The following is a 23011-nucleotide window of genomic DNA, read 5'->3' as shown; positions in this document are numbered from 1 at the left end:
AATATACACCGGGGTTCATAAGTCACGGACCATGTATTAATCTTAGACGTAACTCTTGTTTGAGTAGATCAAATCTTCCATTTCTTTCTTTTTCTTTCTTCTTCTTTTTTCTTTTCTTTTTTTTTTTTTTTTTTTATTTTGCAGGAAAGGAGTTTTAAAATTCGACGCGTTGTTAATCGATCTGGTATTAGCAAAATCGCCATTAAGCGCTTGAAAGCGTCATTGCAAATCAGAGTAGCGATTTAAATGTCCCATGACTTGTGAACAATAGCGTAGATCAAGACGTTCGTTCCCTTCTCTTTGTACTCGCATCTCTTATTCCCCGTAATAATTCTTCCAGAAACAAATCGTCATATTTTACATTTGTCTTATTGCAAACCATATCAACGTAATTATTAACCCTGAGGATCACGTGACATTAGCAAGAAACGAAGCGGATTTACGTCCCCCTCTTAGGTCTTCGTTCTTTTTCGTACCGTTGGCTGGCCGCAGCCTCGGCACTTTCGAGTGGGGGAGAGCCAGGAGACTGGAAGAAGAAAATCCCTTCGTCAGTGGAATATTAACGCCTAAGGATGAGTGTTTTTCTGGTCGGGCGCGAAGGATGCGACCTTGCGGCGTTTCCACTTCGTCTTGGCTTCGTTGGCTATTGTCCTCGAAGCGTAAGCATTGTGTATACGATGCGGTCAGTGGGTTATTTAAAGTTTTAACGCAGCCCAGCCTGCCGGCAACACGCTTACGTTTAATGGCGTCTGCGGTTTCCCATCAAACTTCTCCCCCGTACCACCTGACATATCGCGCTCGCTCTCTTCCAATTCGCAAACACCGTTCTGTCGCCTGTTTTGCAACTCCACCGTTCTTACAAATGTTTGTCGTCGTTCGAGCGAAAGAAGACAGCGATCGCTAAATCCTAAAGAAATTCTTCAACGATCAGAAAATATTAACTGTTAAATGTTCCGATTACAAATAACCATGATAAACGGTGAACGCTTGTTTGGTTATTGATAACCAGTATCAGCGCCAGAAACCGTATTTGTTTACCGCAATAATCATTATCGACGAGGGAATTTTTTTCGATCGTGAATCTCCATTATCCGTTATTACGATAACATCTTTTTCTTTTGTTTCTGATAATTCCGTCATCGATAACGATTATTGGAAACCAACAAAATGTTGATCATTTATAACGGTTATTCCATATCAAAATCGTTTAAACCGGGCCGCTAATTCTTCTACTATAATCTTTTTAATTAGTAGCATAATGTAACTTTCGAAGAATTGCCAGTGTTAAACCGATACTCGTGAAATAACCACGCGAGAAATTGGCAAATCGAATAATAGCAGTCGCGTGGAACGATCGGTTACTAGCGAAACAGCCAGCCACGAGTGTTAATCTTGTTCGCGGGAGGTTGACGATGATACACGCAACGGCTTTACCTGGACGTTTATGTTTGTTGGAAAGTTCGAAGTGAAAGTGGCCGAGCCGCGTTGCTCGTTAGCGCGTAAGTTATTAGCCGACCGATAGTTAACCCCCGAGATCGAAGGTCGAATTGTAAAACGGCTAGCCGCGTTATCGCATCGATGCCGTAGAAACGCGTGAAAACGCGCGAGCAACGCGAACGCCCATCCTTTCTGCGTAATCGATTCGACGCGTGTATCCCGTCGAATCTCTTTAATAAAGAATTCTGCCGAGCTTCGCAAGATTCTTCGTCGAGGATGGAGGAAATGAAATTTCCGCAAAAATGTTACGGAGTCGACCGAGCGAACGAGCAGAGTATCAACGTCCACGGATCGCGAGATATAAAAGGCTTTTTTACGATGTTTAAAAAATCGTCGCGGCATCTCGGCGCCGTTTCTTTATTTCTATCGCAGTAATCTTATCCGCCTTTACCGTTACTCGATGTAGTCATAAAGAACGGACCCTCGCCGTTTTAATTTCTTCATCTGCTTTTTCCTTATTTCTACCTGCCTCTCTTGCTGCTTCCTTGAGATGTCTCTTCGATTAAACGGACGACACGGTGATTTCGCGATATCCCACGGTAACGGCACAATCGGGTCGATTAATGCTGGAAAAGAAGCAAAGAGAAAAACTGGTCGCAGTAAAGAACGAGGTAGTGAACTCGAGCCTTTCTTTTTTCTGTTTCAGATGTGAACCTGTGAAGGTGGAATCCTCGAGAAGCGCGAGGTCCTCGCAATGGAGGCGGGACCGAAGCAACAGCAACAACAGCAGCAGTCGCAACAGCAGCAACAACAACAACAACAGCAACAGCAGCAGCAGCAACAGCAAAATTCGTCGGCTGCTGGCACGGGACAAACGTCGAGCCAGGCCACGAGTCCGCAAGGCGGCCAGGCTCAAGGCCAAGCTCAAGGTCAACAGAATCAAGATGCGGCTGCAGTCGCAGCTGCCACTGCGGAGGCCGGTCCGGTGGAGGAGGGAGTGCTTCTCGCCAGGGTGCACGTCCCGGAACTTTACGTCAGCAAGTGTCTTCAGTTCCCGAGGGATCAGCTCGTCTGGGACGTGAAGCAGCAATGCCTGGCATCCTTGCCCAAGGTAAGACGATATTCTCTGCCTCCGCGTTGTCCGATTCTCTCTTCCGAGTGACTGACTACCTCTCTCACGCGAGAATCCATTAGCGAAGATCCTTGAAGACGAACTGGAAGAGTCGGGACCCCGACGGATATCGTGTAGCTTTCTGCGATTCGTTCGCGTCGATCGGTCAATTAACGGTCTCAAATTGCATTATCCTCGCCACTCATGGCGCCAAGGTATTAATCGCGAGTCATCAGGAGCCGTTGGCGTTCCGTTAAAAATCATAATCGTCCTTGTACTTGTCGATGATCGCGGGGTTGAACGCGTTTACCATCCATTACCGTCGATCTCTATCGATCGCGGCTCGTTGCATCGTACGGCGTTGAATCGTCGGTTGTACGTGAGATCGCGAGCTCCCCCGCTCTATCGAGAACTCGGTGTCGGGTGGTTTTTCTTGAGAAAAAAAAAAAAAAAAGAAGAAAAGAAAAGAAAGTACGCACTGCGTTACGAACCGTAGACTGCTACTTTGTATGTTGATCCCGGTAAATTGCAGGGGACTCTCGAACGGTCGCGTCGTGGTGTATTCGAGCGAGAGTTCTTCGGGCAAGACTGGACCGGGCTTCCTGACTCTTCTCTCTCTTTTTTCATCGGTAGTCGTAGCCGGAGCCCTCGGAAAGTCACGAAGCACACGCAGGATTAAGAGATCTCGAGGGGATCGCTACCGTGCGCCCCTCGAACGTCTCACTTTATTTATCGAGATATTCGTTGCTCGGGAACGAGTAACGATGCACCGGCCGGGCAAATGCAAATCGGCGCCGTACCTGCGCTGTGTTTCGCGGCGATGTCCGGCTCCGCGAAGAATTTCGCGATCGCACAAAAGAGGTACTACATAAGTTACTAGCCGCACCGCCACTGACAAGAAACAGACACGAACACGTGCCGCTACTCCTAAACAAAATAGGAGCTAGAAAATACCGATCTCTGTGTGGCTTCTTCTGCTTCGTGTGTCAAACCATCACGCTCTTTCATACCGTGTCTCTTCCCTCTCCACCTTCTCTTCTCTCCTTGCATTCTGTCCATTTTTGTAGCCGTGTTTTTCCCTCGACCGTCTCCTCGTACGTCGCGCAAGGAATTTTCACACGTGTAGTCTTTCTAACTTGCCTTCCGCGACGGAGGTGCGGCGTGACAACTCCCATCTTTACGCGACTCTCGTTACGCGACTTCCATCTTTCACCTATCCTCGGAAAACTTGTCTCTCTTTGTTTGTCTTTTCGTTTCTCTCTTCCTCGCTGCGAACGTTCGCTGCATAAAGTCTCAGTTCCAGACCAAGACAATTGGTTCGTCGATGTGTAAAACTGTACGCGTTAAAGCTACTCGTCGATACCCACCTTCGACTAACGTTCCAACTTTGTCCGCTTAACGAATCTCTTGCCACCCCCTGGACATCCTGTGCTCGATCTTCCGCTTCGGACCAGCCCATAGCAGACCTTGTTTCTCGGAACGAGTTCGATGACGAATATTCGTAAGACGAAAATAAGGGGGGGAGGAGAATATTCGTATTATTCGTACGGGAATAAACGCGTACTCCCATAGCGAACGTACGTATCGCTGCAATGGATACGTTCACCTGCATTCCACGCGGAGTTTCGCTTTTATTGATAATTGGCTATCTTGTTAATGGACCAGTGCACGACTCGATCGGCCACCGTCTATTACCTTCGCTTCTCGCGACGTACCAAGAGAGAAAATGTACCGTTTGCGAGCGTAGAGTATTGTTCGAATTTTTCAGGCCGATCTATCCGTGGATTTATGGAGCGCGGTGGAAACGTTAATAGTCATCGAACGTGTTCCGAAGGATTCTCGCGGCAGGACCACACGAATATATACACATACACGTACCACAGATATACTGTGCGCATTGTACTTTCAAGATACACGCAATGGATACACGAATAATATACATATATGTATATCATGTATGGGTGTAAGATATAATACGTATATTATGTTTTATGAGATGTGGTTTATTAAATATACAAATATATATATATATAAGGTGTGCCAGATATCCTTGATCAAACTCCTTCAGTATATTCTGTCAACGCGAGTAAGAGAAAGAAAGTGATATAAACATAAATCGTAAGTAACAATCATAAGAGATAGATCAACACAAAGAAAGATCGAAGAAAGCTTCTTAAGACAATAAATTTGATCCCTTACCACTATGAAAGTCCTCTACGTATTGTCAGAAATGGTAAATTTTCATCTAATGATCACACTGATTACAAAACAATGCATTTATATCTATAATTTCTTTCTTACTTGTACTTGCACAGAACGTACTAACAGCGTTTGTCTGGGAAAACTTGGAACACCGTGTATTTTACATTTCAAATGTAAATAGAGAGGGATATATATATATATATATGTAAGTGTGTATGTTGGTATGTATGTACGTATGTATGTAAGTATGTATATATAGTTATTACTAATTAGTAATTATGCACAGCGACACGCGAGTGTCCATCGATTAATCGTGTATATTTTTCTGACCTGTGGCGTTGTTGTTGTTGTTGTTGTTTTTGCTTTTGCCTCACTTGCACGGGGCGTGCGAATACACTACACCCGCCACCACCGAACCACCACCGAACCACCACCAACCACCACTTCACCTGTGCTATCGTCTTGTTGGGGCCCGCCTCTTCGAACGCACCCCCGTACGCGAATCGACCGACAATATCGAAAATATACAAAAATCGCGCCCTCGGGCCCGACCTTCACCCTCCACCTCCGGTGTGTTGCGTCGCGGATATACCACCGCTTCTCCACCCCTTTCGAGCGCCTCGCAGGTGGCCACTTGGTACAGGGTACGTCTTCACTATTACTAATAGCATGCATCCAACCCCCTATGCAACTACTTATACCAAATACCTCGATAAAACCCGCCGCCTCTTCTTTATACCGATTTGTCGTCCCGTTTCTTCTTTCGTTGTTTCAGTTTTCTCCGCCGTGCTGAAAAAAAAAAAGAAAGAAAAGAAAGAAAAGAACGAACAGAAAGAGAAGAGAACCTTTCACGTTCAGACTTTCGTGCATGGCGAAACGAAACACGGTTCGACGAACTATCCCCGTTAGGTTTGGCGTGTTCCTCGGAACCCCACGTTTTAAGAGCTTATTGTAAATTTTACGGAGTCGATTTTTATTTCCGGCTATGCTCTCGAGAGAGAACGAAAAAAAAAAAACGGCGAGGTTCTTTACGACGAAAAAGACGAGGAGAGTTTACAGATTGCATACGTAAGTGCATCTTTTGTCTCTGCGCTCTGCCTTTGGAACTCAGTCTCGCGTTCTACAAAATTCGGCGGTTCGTGAAAAGCTAATTTATAAGGCTCGTGGCATTTGCATATCTGTCTGCCCTTTCCGTAGAAAGCGAAGTAGTAAAATTTTTTGGGGTCAATTTCACGTTAAGGACCGTCCGGTAAAAAGAATTTATCGTTAATGAGAATTTTTTAACGATTTTGCAACGCGGCCCTGTGATAGTTCTCGCCACCCTGACTCCGGTTTCAGAGAGGAAACGTGGCATCGCGTCACTTGCCACCCCAAGTCTCGTTAACGTAGGATCACCCCTCGTTGTACGCGACTTTTCTCTCGTTCCTTTGCGTCGCGAGATCGCTGCGCGCACCGACCAGACGAAGAAGAGCGATGCTTGGAAGAGCAGTCAAGGGGTGGAGGGTAGTCTCGAGATAGTCTCGGGCTCGATTCGCTTTTCTCTACCTTTCCTTCTTCGATCGCCACGTATAGAAGATCCGAGGGGAAGTTTCGTCGAGTCAAATTTCGTCGATTCGATGGAAAAGCGAATTCGCTGTATTTTCATTCGGAAGACTCTCGTTGAAAGGACTTTTATTCGAAAAACCTTTATGCGATAGACATCCTTCGATACCGCGGCGTATCGTACAGTATAAACGTATTGGCTGATTAAAGGATCGAGAAACGTTTGCAAACAGACGTATAACGTGTAGAGCAAAATGCACGAAGAGAGATACGTGTCGTTTTACGACGAGAGGGATGCGCGAGCTACGCGATCGATCGATTCGCGAGGAACGAGGACGAACGCTTTAATTAACCGTAGAGACCCGCTCGAATCGATGATTCCGTCCTTACGACGCGCGACCGTAGACCACGAGCTAGAGTTATTTCGAGCTCGATTTGCATGTACTTATAGCAGCTCCTGCCTTTCAGCGCTAAAGTATCATAGAATGTAAGTGCATGTATCGGTTAAGCGTACATAGCTCTTTACTGTTACTGACCCGTGGTTCACGTTCAAGGATGATGCGATACAGTCTCAAGGTCGTGCATTTGTACCTACGCAGTTTCCTTTCAGCGGGCTTATCCACTTATCGTCGACTTATTGTCGTTACGACCGTCGTTATTGTCGTTTCTTCGAGATCCCTGACGCAATTTGGATCTCGGAGAATTTGAACGCGTCATCGGAGCGAACCTCTTTGTTTCGAGGTAACGAAGACGAGTGAACGACAACGTCACTTGCTTTCGAATGCTCTTCGACTTCCTCAACTCCGTGGAAAGTATGCAACGGTCGATAAGCTCGAAGGAAGCGACCGACTCATCGTGATTTTTCTGGGAAAAAAATGTCGATTTCGTAGTACGGTTGAACGCCAAGACGATTTCGTGCTTCGTCGAAAGCATGACGCCACGCTGGACGATGACTTTCGTTTTCACCTAAGCGTCTCGGAAGAGATCGTTCGGCTCACGGATCGTGTGTCGCGCGACGAATCGATCTCTGCCTCGGCAATTTGCGATTTTCCGACAGAGATCGACGACTAGATCCGTTTGCTGGCGTATCCAGATGGTTGCACGAAGCTTTCTTTACCCGAGACGCAGGCGTTACGCGAGATTACGCAACGCGAGTCGAGTTCTCGCGAGGGAAAGCGGCACGCCGCTTGTCTTCGAGGATTAAATATCAAAAGTCATCGAACGTTATAGAGAAACGAAGCTTATCGGATCCGATTTGTCTTCCTCGAATCCTCGCCGCGTCGGAAACGAGTTTCGCGAGCGTACGACGTATCATTGCGCCGTTTCTCGCGTGTTTTCGCGTTTGATCTAATCCGCTCTCGAATGAGATCACCTTTCGACCATCGCGTTTTATCATTCGTATGTTTGTCCTACGCTTATCGACGAAATAATCCAGCGCGAAGAAAGAAAGAAATTACAATTCACGACTGCACTACCTGCCATAAGTATGAAATCAAACTGAGCAACGGTATCGAGTTTAGATTGTCCTGCTTCCGCAAAATTAAACGATGATTTTGACTAGTAGTATACGATATGAAATTATAGAGTTATAGCAAAGCAACGAGAGAATAAAAACTGTGGAAAATATTTGATATCTGTATCAAATGGCACATTTCGTCAAAGTGCCATAAAATATTTGTGCCTCTCAGAAGATAAACCGATCGAATACAAATTTCTGGAAAACAATTCGTAATTCAAGTACGTACTTCAGTATCTATACAAAATTAGTATTCAACGTGTCAAAGAACAAGCGACTGATTATATTTATTTATCAGAAGATCATAATCGCAAATTTGAAGGTAAATTTAAAGAAAACGATACTGTGATCGTCGAGTTTCGTCGCGTTACAATTTACGAACTCGATGGACGTGGCTTCCAAGCGGGAAATTACGCCTGTTTCGTACACCCTTGCCGAAAAGATTGATTTAATCGGGGAAACAGGTGACACACGATTTTCATTCCGTGTCACACGATGGCAGATGGCAGATAGCATTGAAAAATCAGTCGCTCGAACCGATTCGCTGAAAACACGAACGCGTAAAAAATGATCGACGCTAACAAGTGGAAATGGACGAGTGCGATCGTGGGTAACTCGGCGTTATCGATGACAAGCGTACGAGCGACTAAAGGTGCGAATAGAACGCCTACAGGTGATTCACTTTCGTAGCCTCGTGAATTTTCACCGACGCGTCCTAGTGATTAGCGGCGTTGACGACGGCTAATCGATTTTTCTCGCTGGCACGCGGAAAAAGAGGCGCGTCAGCTTCTGGGAACAACGAACGCCGCGCCGCAAGAAATTCCGTGAAATCTCTCCGTGGTATTTTTCCCTAACCTACCGTGAACGTACGTTAATTGACAGAGAAAAAGCTCATTTGCATAAAGCTGTAGAGTCGACAGACTGTTTCGATAGAACGAATGAACGGAAAGAGGTAATCAGATTTTACCCATGTACGTGATGTTAACGTAACATTTCATTTACAATTTTCTTCTCTCAATCTGCGTTATCGAATTCTGGTTTTCAGCCTCGTAACCACGAAAGACAGTTTCGAGTATTCGTTGGACGTTTCTCTCGTCGCTGTTTCTCCCACCCAGATTTTACGATCTTACGAAATTTCAAGAAACTGGTGTATTTACAACGTTATGACGAACCATTGCTTGCTCCTTAATGCGAGTTAATTAGCAACGCGTGACAAGAGTTCGCTGAATACTTTTGTCCCTATTATCTTTTCCGTCTGGATCTCACAAAATTTAAAACAATTTAAAGAAATTGGTATTACGCGTTTATAACGTTATGACGAACCATTTGTTGGTCCTTAACGAGATAATTAGTCAGCACGCGACAATGGTTATAACGAGACATCGTCCTTCTATTGTCTGGATATCGATGTCACGGTGTCCATATCGTCGCAGAGTGCTATGTAGAGGAATCGATCGCTCGATTGTGACCAAGTATCGAGATAACACCGTACCGGAACCGGTGACCGCACATTACGGGCTGTATCGATGCGGCGACGTATGTACCGCAGGTATCCGACGCGGGGATCTCGCCTCGGATAAATTCATCGCAACGCTACGGGTTCCGCGGTCCTCCGGGGCCACGGATAGATCCTCGTGGGCGTTAGATCATTGTGATTCGCGATCCAAGACCTGGATCATCCTTCACTTCCGATAGGATCGTCCCTTCCCTCTGTTTCTCGCGCGGTTCCCTCTGGGCTATTTCTTTCTCGCTCTCTACGCTTCTTCTCCTTACGTACGCTATCGTCCGCAAGTATTTAGACGCCTGATGCAATTCGATGAAAAATTGATAGTTTTATTATACTTCTGTCGTTACCATTGGAAAATGTTTCTCTGTCGCTTGCTATAAACGCGATCAAATGCCTCGTTAAATTGAAATTGAAATTGAGGATATACAACTGCCTCGTTTAAGAGTTTCGCGTTTATTTCTAACCATCAGCTGATAGTTTTTAAAGTCTGTATATCAGGATAGGATTATTCGAATCGGCTAAGCTTCGACGTTTAAAAATGAAATCTTCAACTTTGAACAGAGCGATCGTACTCGCCGCAGGCGTGTGTTTGATATTTTTATTGTAAATCTTTTTAACATCGAGCACGCGTGACCTGCAGCGAATTTCTCCTTTTTCCGTGTGGTTGACGACTGACGACGAGGCAACAGGGCAATACATATTTATTTCAAATTTCGAAGAAGCGACGTTTCGTACGCATCAACCGAATACAAACAACTGTATTTAGAAACCTTATAAACGCGTACGCGAAGAGCGTGTATGATAGTACGTGATAAATAGCGAGAGTAGAAGCGGAGATTTTCGAAACGAAGAGCAGCGGAAACGGCGTGGATCTTTCGATCCTGCGGCTCGAGAAAAATGGTGTATCGGATCGCGATATCTTTCAGCGCACGAGGATCGAGCGAGATACGATCGGACGTATCGTAAGTTTTGGTACGCGGCTCCGTGTAATTGAATGAAGGGCACGGTGGATCGTGACCGGTCCGTGAGATAACTCGAAGACCAGTGACCTCGAAACCACGACGAAAACTCGAATGTTACGAAAGTAACGACGTTAAAGATTCTCGTCAATGTCGAACACGTCTTTCGATTTCTTCGAATCGTTACTGCCAAAATTACTTCAGCTGCAACCTCGAAGCAAAGAAACAACCGTGCGACCAGAGAAACCGTTCACCGACTCGGCGAATTACGCAACGATTCGATCGAACGATTCGAAATGAGAAAGAGAACAAAAAATAAGAAGAGAAAGAAGAAAGAACGATCGGTGAATACACGCGGCGATCGGTGTTCCCGTTCGAGAAACGTTTCCCGATCGATTTGCAGCAATGAATACGATCTAGTCCGGCAAGTGGTTTATCGAACGATTCCGCGAACGGAATCGAAGCGCGATCGGTACGCGGCTCGCACGTGCGTGTACTTGCATGCGTGGAAAACGATGATGACACGAGACGAAAGACAGTCTCTAGTCGCGGCGAACGAGGGTTGGGGCTCGTGTCCATGGTGTGTCGAGCAGAAAAGAAGAGCGAAAAAGACAGAGAGAAAGAGAGAAAGGGAAGAAGAAACGGGCGCCTCGTGACTTGGCTGTCAGAGGATCAACAAATCCTGCCGCCGTAGACGCGGAACAAACACACGCGAGTCGTTGATCGCGTACGATCGAGTCGAGCTATTTATACCGAGGCTCGTCCACTCGTCCGAGGGAGTAGTTCGAATGGAGATCGATGGGCTAGCTTTTCAGAAGTGGAAGACAACTGCGCGCTGTGGCGTGCACGGTGCCCGCGAATCGAACAACAGACACGTCGGCCAACTCGATCCTCCTCCTCTTCCTCCTCGTGCCGTTCTTGCGAAACGAACGCCAACAACGAACGAAACTTGCCTTTCGAGAGAAACGAGAAGGAATTCCGGAGGCACGCGAGTCCCGCCAGGAAATTGCCTGAAATATTTAATCGGTACCATTGTTAGCCTAGATACACGTAGGTTGTTTCCTCGAGGGCTGGTTCTTCAGCTTCGTCGCGTATCCCCTCGAAATCTATCTACTCGTTCTCTCGCTTCTGGTAGCTGCGTTTAGGGGCAATCGTGGAACAAACGCAGCCGGATATTAATCTAACGTTTTAAGCCAGTAATTACGTTCGGGAAGCTGCGCCGTTCTGATTCGATGTTTCTTCGTTCGGAAGTAATGCGACGAAAGAGCTGCTGCAGCCGGGTATTGTCTTAACTGAAAGGCAAGTGGAGGAACTCCGGCTCGGACACGTTTTTGCGGTGTCGTTGTCTTTAGAGAAAATCTGTGTAGGTGGGAGCTATTGTACGTGCGGATCGTAGATATAGCATGTCGTAAAATTGGTAGAAAAGTAACTAGAATCTTGGCGTTTCCAGTGTCGAATACTCGAAGGGGAAAAGAACTCCAATCTTTTTAGATATCCCAAGGGAAATTATTGTTGTCTTTCCCAAGAGAAATTATTATTATTTCACCGACTTACTAACTTGCGGCGAAATGTATCTTTCCATTTGAATACGCATGAACTTTGAATACAGCGCAGGAAAATAATCGCAGATGATTCTATACGTACGCCTCGACTGCCTGCGATTTATAGGAATTCTCAAATCAAATTACAAACCATAGAATCAAAATCCGGCGGCAAAACCGTCCACTTGATACAACTAACTTTCTCGGTCGGAGATCTAAATTGCTCCGAAACTTACACAGTCCTAGGTGCGGCAATCTCGATGAATCTCCTCCTAAAGTTCCAATTTACCACTCTATATCGTTTCCACCCAATACACACGCTTTTATTCTATGCACGAGGAAAAACGGTCTCCGCTGCCACTATTTAAATACCAACATCTTCCCTCAGCGTGCATGCATATACATATACAAGAGAGCAGGGCCTGTGTCGAGTCAAGTCGAGTCGAGTCAACTCGAGAGATCGGCTCGGAGCAGAAAGAGCATCTTTACAAATGGTTTCGGAGATAGGAGTTTTTTCAGTGAGCCAGTTCGGACCGTGCACGTAAGTTCGTCCACTTTACTCGTTGGGACGCGAGCGTGGAGCAGTAGCCAGCAACTGCAGCAGCCTTTTACCCGGGGCTCTCCAAGTGCAATCTCGTATTCATGAATTCCTTGTACGTAGCCCCTCTACCTTCTTCCACCTCCGCCTTCTTTCTCCGCCCGCGCTCCTTGCCTCTTCTTGCCCCTCTGCACCCTTTGCCGTATCTCCTCTGTTCTCTTCTCTCTTCCTTTCCCTCTCTCTCTCTCTCTCTCTCCATCTCTATCTCTCAATGTCTTGCCCTTCCGCCTCTCTAACAATCCCATACGCGTCGCTCTCCAGAGCCGAGGGACTAAGAAAATCGTTGGACGCTCCGCGCTCCTTCCTGCCAGAGACTGAAAAACAGACGCAAGATAGCAACCAGCGTGGAAATCGTTTCCGCTGGAAAGTCGCAAGCACAGTCACGAATTTACGAGGTCTTTACGCGGCTTCTATTAGAGCCGGCGTTTCGAGAATTTGTCAGGCTTGTTGTTTCGTACAATTGGATAGCTATAGATAAAGCTGTTAGGCTTTGTTTCTTTGGTCAGGTATATACAGGCTCGTGAGAGTATTCGAACATCCGTAGACTTTTTACGAACCTTTCACGAACATATTACGCGTCTCGTACGAAACATTTTAAACTTTTATTAGCGCTATTGCGAGACTCGTGATCGTATTGGTAGAGATTGAAGTCTGGAAATACGCACAGCAGTGGGAGACAAAAGCGAAGATGCGAAATCTTCTCGCTCTTACGCGTACGTTGTATAAATTAACAATTTATTCAGAACGTGTACAGTAAATAGGGGAATACGAATTAACGGTAAAAAGACATAGGTAAATCTGTAGAAAAGTCAATATTATAGGAATCTCATTTTTGTAAGGTGTATCATTATTGATACTCGCTGTATCGAGGACAATACTACGAGATATTTGGTAGAAGCGTGTGCTTCGCAGAGATCACAAAGATATTTAAACGACCCGTTATCCATAGTTGGGCATTTGTTTCGCTTAAAAAATTCATTTTAGTTATTTTTCCATTTTTACCTGTAATAAGAAACTATCATCTCGAATCTTTCATCAAACGAAACAGTTTCACTCTCGATGAGAGCCACTGTCGCCCGTGTTTCACGTTTATCTGAACACGATGGTGACCGTAAACGTCTATGCCGTTCAGGATTCGCGACCATAACAATAATTCCGCTGTTTAACCCCATCGAGTGTTCGACGCGTTCCACTGTCCTTTTGCTTCTACGATTCTCCCCTTTCCTTGTGTCCCGCGTGTATCTTGGCCGACCTTCGCGTGAAAACGGAATCGCTCACTGCTATTTATCAGCTTTCTCAATTATCGTTAACGTTCGCAGGAACGCGGAAAGCCAAGCCGAGAGCTTCTCGGACGATCGAACGTTGCTCGTCGTTGCAGTCTGCAACTTGCAGATACCGATAAATTCGATCTCGAAATCATCGTACGGCTGCTTTAATTATTCAGAGAAATTAGCACGATAACGACTTGTGAAATATTGTAGCTCTCCAACTGTTTTTCGTAGTAAGTTCTTACGTTGAGCCTACGCTGCGCTATTCTGGCGAGTGAACCGTTCTGCTGAACTCAGCGTTAACCCCTACAAGTCTCGTAGCTTAAATTACGATGCAACGTGAAGAATTTCGCTAATTCCTGTCTCTGTTACTACAAAACGCTGTGTTCTATTAATTCTCCAGCCTTGGGCGATTTTCATATTTTCTGTACAAAATCGTGGACAGAGTTTGTATCTTTTGAAGATTTATCATAAAGGTCGCACGATAATGGCGTGGTCTGCCAGAATTACCAGAACGTGATTTCGGCGTGGCAGGCAGTAGGGATGAACTTGAAACTCAGAATCTCCTGGAGAAATAAACTGGAGTGTTTATAAAAAATAACGTCGGAACAAAGCGCAACACGGTATTAGAAATACGATCGAAGAAAAGTTTAATTAAATTATAAAATATCTCGTCCATTCATCGTGAACGTTCGAAAACTGCAACGTTTGAGAAAAGCTGAGCTCAGCTGTTTTCTCCATAGATCGAAATGAAAAAATCTCACGAAGAACCAATAAGAAGAATCAAACAGAAGATAACGACGTGACGCGAGTCTTTAATTGTTCGAGATTAGATAAGAGATTCTAAACTGGATACAACATTCGATAGATTTCATTTGAAAGATCGCCGAGCCTATCTTTCGTAAAAGCTCCGTGAAAATACGGAAAGCTGGAAGCTCGTTGTATAAAATTAATTACTCGGTTCTTTGATCTTCGTCTGCTCCTATTCACGGTTTTTTAACCTTTTCATTCAACGACCGAGAGAACTTCGCTTTGGAATCGAGCGAGAATCTACTCGTCCGGTTTTTCACCCGCGTCGAACGTTCGCGGATTTTCTCGCCGCGAGACGAGGAGCGAACGAGCGAGCTGTAGATGGTCCACGTGACACATAATCGATACTATTAATTAGGAAGTCTATAAATATCATCGTTGGAAAGGGAATGAATGGAGGAGAGCAGGTTTCTCATCCGGGTCACGGATCTCGATGTCGATTCGTTAAAATGACGAGAAAATGAGAACTATAGTCTTAAATTCTTGGTACGAGCGATGTCAGGTGGATTACACGAGCGTAGGCGAAAGGGAAATTAAAAGCGATAAAATTGCGTCGAGATCTTCGTTCGTAAGAGAATCGAATCTGAAGATGTGACAAAGTAAATTTGGAAATTTGTCGAGTATCTGTATACCTGATTGTTAGCTATCTAACTTTGTTTTCTCTAAAAGGAAGCCTTGTACGAACAAATAGACCAACAGAATCTGTCTGATTTCACCTGTACCGCAAATTTTTACTTTATATATGTCATCGAACTCTTTATCGATACGCGATCACGCGAGCAAAAGGCGTGTAAACGTGAAAGTTAACGGAGAAACTTAGCGAAAAACGCGGAAGAGTAGAGAAAGAAACGAGTGGAACAGGGAAAAGGTAGTTTTCGTGCGGTTAGCCGCCCGGAAAAAAGGCTGGAGTGGCACTTTTTCTAAAAACCTACTCGTCGATTTAGTGACACGTGGCATCTCGAGCAGCTGCTGTACTTTGCCGCGCATCTTCGACCCATTTCCGCGAAATAAACTCGGCCGGCGTCTCGTGACAAACTCCTCTTTTCTCTAGCTTGTTTATTGTCAACGAAAAAATGTCGCGACGATCGTTGGCCAGTGCAATGCCGGGAAAAAATCCAATAACGAGCGATTTTCTCGCGTCGACGATGGAACCGGCCCGGAATGGTATACGAACTGGCCGTTCGTGAAAATCCACCGACGAAATGTTTCGAATCGACTGGCAATATCCGGCAATTTACAGGCGCGGAGCCGGCTTTCCACGCGCGCGACGAGTCACGCCGATGCCACGGTTCATCGGTGTAATTTCCACTTCGATTAGCGAACGCTTCGATGTCACGGACAGCCTTTAGGATCGAAACGAGACTGCGAATTGCCGGCAACGACGCAGCTAACCGGGCTTGATTAAAATCGACGAGGAGGCCACGCTGCTCCATTTCCGGACCAGCCAGGCTTCTGAAATTTCCTCCTGGTCATTTCAGACGACACGACGTTCGATTCGGCATCCGTATTTTTAGACGCGGGGGAACGTAACGCGTTTCAGGCACGCTGCTCGTCGACCGTTTCCAACGCTTGACATTTAGATTCCCATTAAGCGATCGCTACTTTAACCCTCGACCATCGGATCTCCATCGCTTACGGACGACGCTGGTGTAGCGGTTTACGCACAGCCGGTGCTCGAATCCCTTCGGCTCCCTCCCTACAGACTCGTTCTTTATCCGCGTATATTATTTTCTCTTCTATTTCTTCTGTTCTTCTATACAAATTAGCGACTATTGTTATCCGTGTTACTTGCACGAGTAAAGGAAATCAATCGTCTTGAACAAGACAGAAATTATTTGCGGCCAAACGAACTCGGGCACCACCGCCTGCGCAAGTCCGACTGATGTTCGGTTCGTCGTTCGAATGTTAAATCTTGCGTTTCATTCTTATTGTATCAATGTAAATTATCATATTACGTAAAGTATTGTTTGAAAACGTTGTTCGATAGGAAAGGTGATTATATGTTGTTATTCGGCATTTCCATTCAATCGTTCGATTGAATTAAGAAATCGATATAAATAAAAAAGTGGAAACTCGGTAGAAAATTATAGAAAGCTGTACGCTTTGGACATTTTATCTTTTCGCGTTATGTGCGCTCTGTACGATTTTGTACCTTCGCGTTTCCTGTAAACGCATACGAAATCCGCGGACTATTTATCATAAAGACGGTCCTTTGACACGATCGTTGATCCACAGCGATGAACCGGTTCGAAAACGGAACAAAGATCCAGATGGAAAGAAGATTAGCCCTCGTGCAAAGGTGAAATGCACAGGATCGAGGGATCGATCGAGGACTACCGGCGCCACGTGAGGCAGCCGATCATTCCCGGAATTGATTGGCAATTACCGGCAAGAGAAGCAACGGCGCGCTCGATTCTCCGATCCAGAAAATTAAGTTAGCCGACGAAACTCGATTCGCGAGGAGAAACGCGAGGAGGAATCGACCCGCCACGAAAATTCGATATTACCTTAATCAGACTTTAAATTGCGCGTCCGCGAAGTAAGAGAGCGTACACGGGATGTAGACTGGGTCCGACCAATGACGACGTGCGAACGAAGCGCAACTCGTCCCCGAATCCGAATTTTCTACGTGGGAAACCGATTAATTATGTCGAGTTTGCCTTAAAGGAACGAAATTACCTGTGTCGCACGCAACCCGGGTAGGCCATAGCTCTGAAATGTTGAAAGATAGAAAATTTCATTAGAGAAAATTAAACGGTAGCGTAAAATATACGATCCAACGTGGATGTACGCTTGGGAAATTCTCGTTTCTTCGAACAGAGATATAAAATTCTTGTACGTCGACCGATGGATTTCCGTATTCTCTATAAAAAGATATTAAGACGCTTAAGTGTCCTTTGTCCGATTAGCGTTCATTAGTTCGAAGGATGTTAGAGAGTAGCTTTTATGAATATATCTTACAAGGACGATAACGAAATTGAACAGATTCTTGGAATTGCTTTCTTGTAGTCACGCTATGAATTCATGAGAATTCCGTAATATGAATTGCGACTAGAAGAAAATTACAAAGAAAACGTTACGTCAACGCGTCGTTGGTGCTTAATTATTTAAAGAGAAAGAGAGCCTGATGTTACGTGATAATAAAATAAGACGAGCAATCGTGCCAATTACCTGAGAGGGTAATTAAAGAATATGACTCACAGTGGAACCGACACGCGTTGAATGTTTTATGGTCATCGTAAATCGAAATATTCGAGAGTAAAGTACGAGATCCTCTTTCTTCGGAGAGAACGAAATAATTTCGCTTGTGTCGACGAGCGACTATAAGAACGTTCTATGTAAAAGCAATTTTGGAGATTACGACGATAACGACAGTGACGATCGTAATTTTTTATTCCTATTTTTGTGTCCATGTGTTGAACACTGGGATCACGATTAACAGCACACGTTTCAATTTAAATCGAATCGTTCAACTCATTCGCGTAACACTTCTATAAACATGCGCTATAAACAACATACGCTAAGTAAATAAATTAAAAATTCAAACTATCATCGTCGCTGTCGTTTCGATCTTCGAAATACCCTCGTATCTGGTATTTTTATATTCATAATTTCAATTTTAATCGGTCTAATAATCACCCTGTTCCTCGTATTTCGTGTGCGTCGACGTCGTAAAATCGGATAATTGGTCGTCTAGATGCGTCTGTTTATAAACTGAGCCCATTACTAACCCATTGGGGACGTAGAAATTATCGCTGGAAATTAAGCCAGTGCCAGTGAGGTAGTCGATGATGGATGAAACATGGTTGGACACCGAGCGAGTGGCGAATAAGGGTGAAAAAAGTGGTTGACTTATAGCGTTCTGTATATCAGTCAGAAGGATAACTGGAGCTGGAAGGAAAAAGATGCGGTTCTGTGAGCGAACAACCGCGAGGCGACTTCTTTCGTTGTCGTTTCGTCATCGACGAGAGTCCACTACGCTACAGGACAAGTGACGTCGATTTGCGGTTAATTGTCGACCAGAGGAACGATTCCGGACAGGTGGAAAAATGAGACAAAGAAGATGGCACGAACGTTGCCCGAATGGAACGTCTCAATTCAACGTTACTTTGCACCTTCTCGCTGACGATTTTTGCACGATTAAGGAAATCAGTCTTCCTTTTTTCTAACCGATTCGTTGGAAGAGAACTCGGTAATCGTGGGTAAACGGACCGACCGCGAGTCTCGGAAACCGGATGACAAAGGCGGAACCAGTTCTAATAACCTGTCTCGAAGCAGACAAAAACCGGAGACCAGTTTAAGAAACGATAGACTCTAAACGATCATCGCTCGCTGCGCGATCGTCGATCTTCCTGGAAGAATCGATACTCTTTTCCCTGTACTTCCACTAAACGCTTTAATTCGCCACGTTTTTCAATTCCATCCAACTCTAATCCGGAATATCGAGCGGAGAATATCGAGCTAAAGGCGAGCTTAACATACGGTTACCATGGGGCGATCAAAGTGCCTGAATATCGAAGCGGCGGTGTAAATTCTTTGTGAGATAAGATTTCAAACGAGGTAGCAATTCTTAAAGGTTTCGATAATTTCCTAGTAATCTATGGTAATATTATACAAATTTGTAACAAATTGTACAAATTAATAATTAGAAGCAACAGCTACCACGTTTCCTATGGAGACATCAGTCTATAAATCTAAAGTAGGTACTTGTTAGAGACATAACGACGCTGTATCTTACTATTATATAATTTGCTACATACGTTTACCACGTAAATATCGCTGCTTATATCAACCCCGTTACAATCCTATTTCTCTAACGTTAAAAAGAATCTTCGCGCGATTCCGACAAAATACGAGAATTTTATCGATATGCGCGATTCCTCCGTATCAAACGTCTTCCTCCTCGGACGTTCCGAGCATTACGTTCGGACCTTACGACTTCTCTTTGTTCGTTCAAGGTGAGAGCAAGATGGGAATATAAAAGTTCGAGAACTGTAGCGCGGTCGAAATTAAAACTGTGAAAATCCAAAATGTTGCTATCGGTTTAGGACACGCTTTGCAGTGTCGATATCGTCTCGTATCCAACGTCGCGCGTCACGAAACTTTGTTGCTCCTGCAGGTTCCGCGTGAATCCACCTTCTTGGCGTTCATCAGCGTTCCGTGAAACGACGCGTAAACGATACTCGACGTGTTCTTCCGGTGCAGCGCGGACGGAACTGGATCCCGTGGCAGGGCAGAAAAGTCTGGCCCGGGACGAATGTGTAAACCGGAACCAGTCGCGGAGGATGGCCGAGAGACTCGCAGGCAAAAGTAAAACGGCGAATGGCCGCCCGCGGCCGTTTCCGAAGCCGGATTATCCCGGTGCTGCGGAAACCCATAATTCCTGTAATAAGGTCATTATCGTGTGACCCGGGACTGAACGCCGGGACCAAGCCACGAACACACACCGGCGGCTCGCTTGCATAAATACAGATTTCCATTTATACCTCGCCGCGCTCGCGCCACGGTATTCCCTGTGCGCGAGTACACGTGCACGCGAGTACCGTGTGTACGCGTATTATACGAACTCGCGGCTCATGCCTTGGACAGTGGCGTAACTTCGAATCCGGGTCACTTTGTTCCTCGCGGACAAGTGTACTCGACGATGGCTCGATTTTTGCCGATTCCAGTTGAAATTTGCAGTTGAACGTAAAATTCGTTTGTGGATGTATGTGCTTCTCGTGGAGTTCCGAAGCTTTACTTCCAGCGTCGTTGAGCGATGACATTAGGTGATAGATTTTTGACGACCTTTTCGTGCAGTTTGAAAGCTTTACTTTCGGCTACATTGGGTAGCGTCGAGTGGCGCCAATCTTGTTATTAGATTGCTATGTATTTATAAATAATAAGTTTAAAGAGGCAAAAGCGCGCAGAAAGGGTACGATATAGGAGGAAAGCCAGATATCTGTTTCAATCTCTTTGATTCTGGTCATAAAATATAAATCTACATAAAAAATAATGTAGCTGTTACGCTGAGTTCACAGCAGTGTCCACATCAAAGTTCATAAATAATTCACGGTTAGAATACGAGGAGTGGGTCAATTGCTGTAATAAGCTTCGATTTGTATAGTCCAGGCCAGAATATAGCAAGATGAACTATTGTATTAGAAGTGGTATCGATTAATACAGCAGCGATATCCGTTGATTCCGTTTCTTTACGTCCGCAAAGATCTCGTAAGTTATTATCTCGTTGATCGAAAACTTTCTGTTTTCGTGTTTGGCTAATTTTACGACCTCGTTATATAAACGACTCAGAAGTCAAACTGATCGACTAAATCGGGATTAATCGTTCGATTTCCGAAGAACCAGAGACTAATCGTGTATTGTGACGCTAAATGTAAGAAATTTTATGAATGAACGAGCGATTCGTGTCATGACCCGCGTTATATCATGTCCTGAACGAACAGTGTTCGGTATTCGCTGTCGAGTCGCCTGCTAACTGCTCGTAAAAGTCTAGAAGTAAATCTACCGACGAACGTAAGTTTCCGAACCATTCACAAACAGCGATGTAGACACAGCATTAAACTGCACGAAGAAGAACTCTATTCCTGATGAACAACGTTCGACCTAACTACCATCTTTTCGTGACAACGAAAAACTTACGACTAAATGCAAACGCGACAAAGAATCGGTCATCGACTCTTCGAAGAACGTGGTCTCCAAACGTTCCAATTTAGCTCGAGTTCTCCTTCCTTTTCGTCAACTTGGTTCAAGTTCTAGGGCTCTCCCCTCCTTTTACTCGAGATTTACCAGAGATGGTTACGCCACTGCGAGCCGAACAGGCCGGTGTATAAATGCCTAGATGCACACAGTTGTGAGAGCGTAGGTACACGCGAGAGGGGCCTGGCATACCATCGACTGTCCATAGCCACCTAAGCAGATTCTGTCCCCAAGGTACGAGCGGCGAGGATTCGTAGCGTTCAATTTGCATTCTAAAGTCCTGGCGATGCGGAGAAAGAAGAGGAGTCCCTCGGCCACTCGGCGCTAGCTTGCGCGCCACGCCGGATCTCCTCGCGTTTCCACGCTGCCCGCTACTTTCCATTTGTCGCTTTATCGCTTATACGATTAGAGCGAAGCCAAATTTCAGAAGCCAGCGAACCCATCGTTCGTAAATTCGACAAAGCTGACATCGAAGATCGCAAACGTGCAACCATTAACTACTCTACTGTTCATAAGTATGTGGACATTTTGGTCCGTACTAACGGTACATGAACTTCGCCAAAGTGTACAAATTAATGGGAAATTAATAGTTAGAAATAGCACTTGCTACGCTTTCCACGCAGTCGTCAAACTATAAATCCAAAGTACCTGTTAAACACGTAGCAATAACACGTTTCACGGTTTATCGCGTATACCGCGACATACGTTCGCTATGGAAACATCGCGCTGGTTGTATCAACGTCAGAGAGGTGACGACAACTACGTATCTCGTTTAGAACACAAGTTAGAGAGCTAACTTACTTATTGACTGACCTGTGCATTACTCGCGTACCCCGTGTTTATTCAGTCCTAACAAATACTCGTTCGAAGTTAGGGCCGAGGATGGCAAAAAGCAGTTCTACAGTGGTAAAGTATCGCAGAAAGGTAGAAAGGAAATCGGTTCTTAACTCTGAGAGAGTCGTTTAACGTTTGTTTGCTGAAGAAAGAGGGCGGTGTAGGGGTAGTCAGGGTTGGTACCATCGACGATAGGAACAAAGTAAAGGAACTGACTGTCTCTCCTGTCGATTCGTCCTACGATTATCCTTCCATAGAACGAACAATAACACGATCGACCGTCATTTTCCGCGCAATTTGTAACCAGTTCTCGGACGGTCTATCGTCGTGGTTTTTCTGACGCGTAAGAAATAGCAATAGCCGGGGTTAACGAGCCAGAAATAGTCGTGTTTCTGTAAATTCGTTGATCCCTGCCGAAATATGTTCGTAGGAGGGCTGATTGTGGGCGTAAACGCGACGTTATCCGGCTCGTTCGATTACGTGCATTCGATGGTAATAAAAGCTTCGATTTAGTTGCATCAGAGGATTCCTGAAAATCGACGACAGTTATCGAGCCTCGGCAGTTTTGAATAAAACATTTCCCCTGGCGTAACGTGCTAAGGCACAGTGACGCAATCGATGGTGCAACGAGGTTGTATTTTGCATTCTGCGAGGACACGATGCAGGATAATTTCCGAACTCGCTTTGCCATCGTATAAGCTTCTTCTGAGCGACCGAGCGCTGAACCAAGACCGATCTTCGCTGCTTAGGGAGAAAAGAAATCGATTAAGCGTCTTATCTAGGTCACGTGGACTGCCGCAGTTGGAAGACGCGTCGATCAACTACGCCAATTGAAAAATGCAGAAATAATTATTTTAATAGTTTAATAATCGAAGTTTACAAGGGGACATGGTCAGATTTTTATAGAAAAGCAGATATATTTACACGTAATTATCGTCAAATCCGAGCAACGACATTGCAAAGCTTATAAAGAGCGGAGTATATCGTTTG

At 45.1% G+C, this 23011-nt stretch overlaps 1 protein-coding gene across 5 annotated transcripts in view; it reads left to right on the top strand.

Annotated features, from left to right (window-relative positions):
* LOC132908059 (SH3 and multiple ankyrin repeat domains protein 2) overlaps nt 1-23011 on the top strand; it is a 178785-nt gene that overhangs the window by 128108 nt on the left and 27666 nt on the right. For 3 of the 5 annotated variants that reach the window (XM_060961631.1, XM_060961630.1, XM_060961632.1), the window contains exons 3-4: nt 2144-2548; nt 5377-5394. In XM_060961631.1, coding sequence (XP_060817614.1) covers nt 2192-2548; nt 5377-5394 — 375 coding nt within the window. In that variant the 5' untranslated portion in view covers nt 2144-2191. The remainder of the gene's footprint in view (nt 1-2143; nt 2549-5376; nt 5395-23011) is intronic. The other 2 variants (XM_060961635.1, XM_060961634.1) reach the window with 1 other exon arrangement.

The sequence above is a fragment of the Bombus pascuorum genome, chromosome 6 (genome assembly GCF_905332965.1).
Source record: "Bombus pascuorum chromosome 6, iyBomPasc1.1, whole genome shotgun sequence".
NCBI classification, from domain to species: Eukaryota; Metazoa; Arthropoda; class Insecta; order Hymenoptera; family Apidae; genus Bombus; species Bombus pascuorum.
This window is presented reverse-complemented; position numbering and strand designations above follow the sequence as displayed.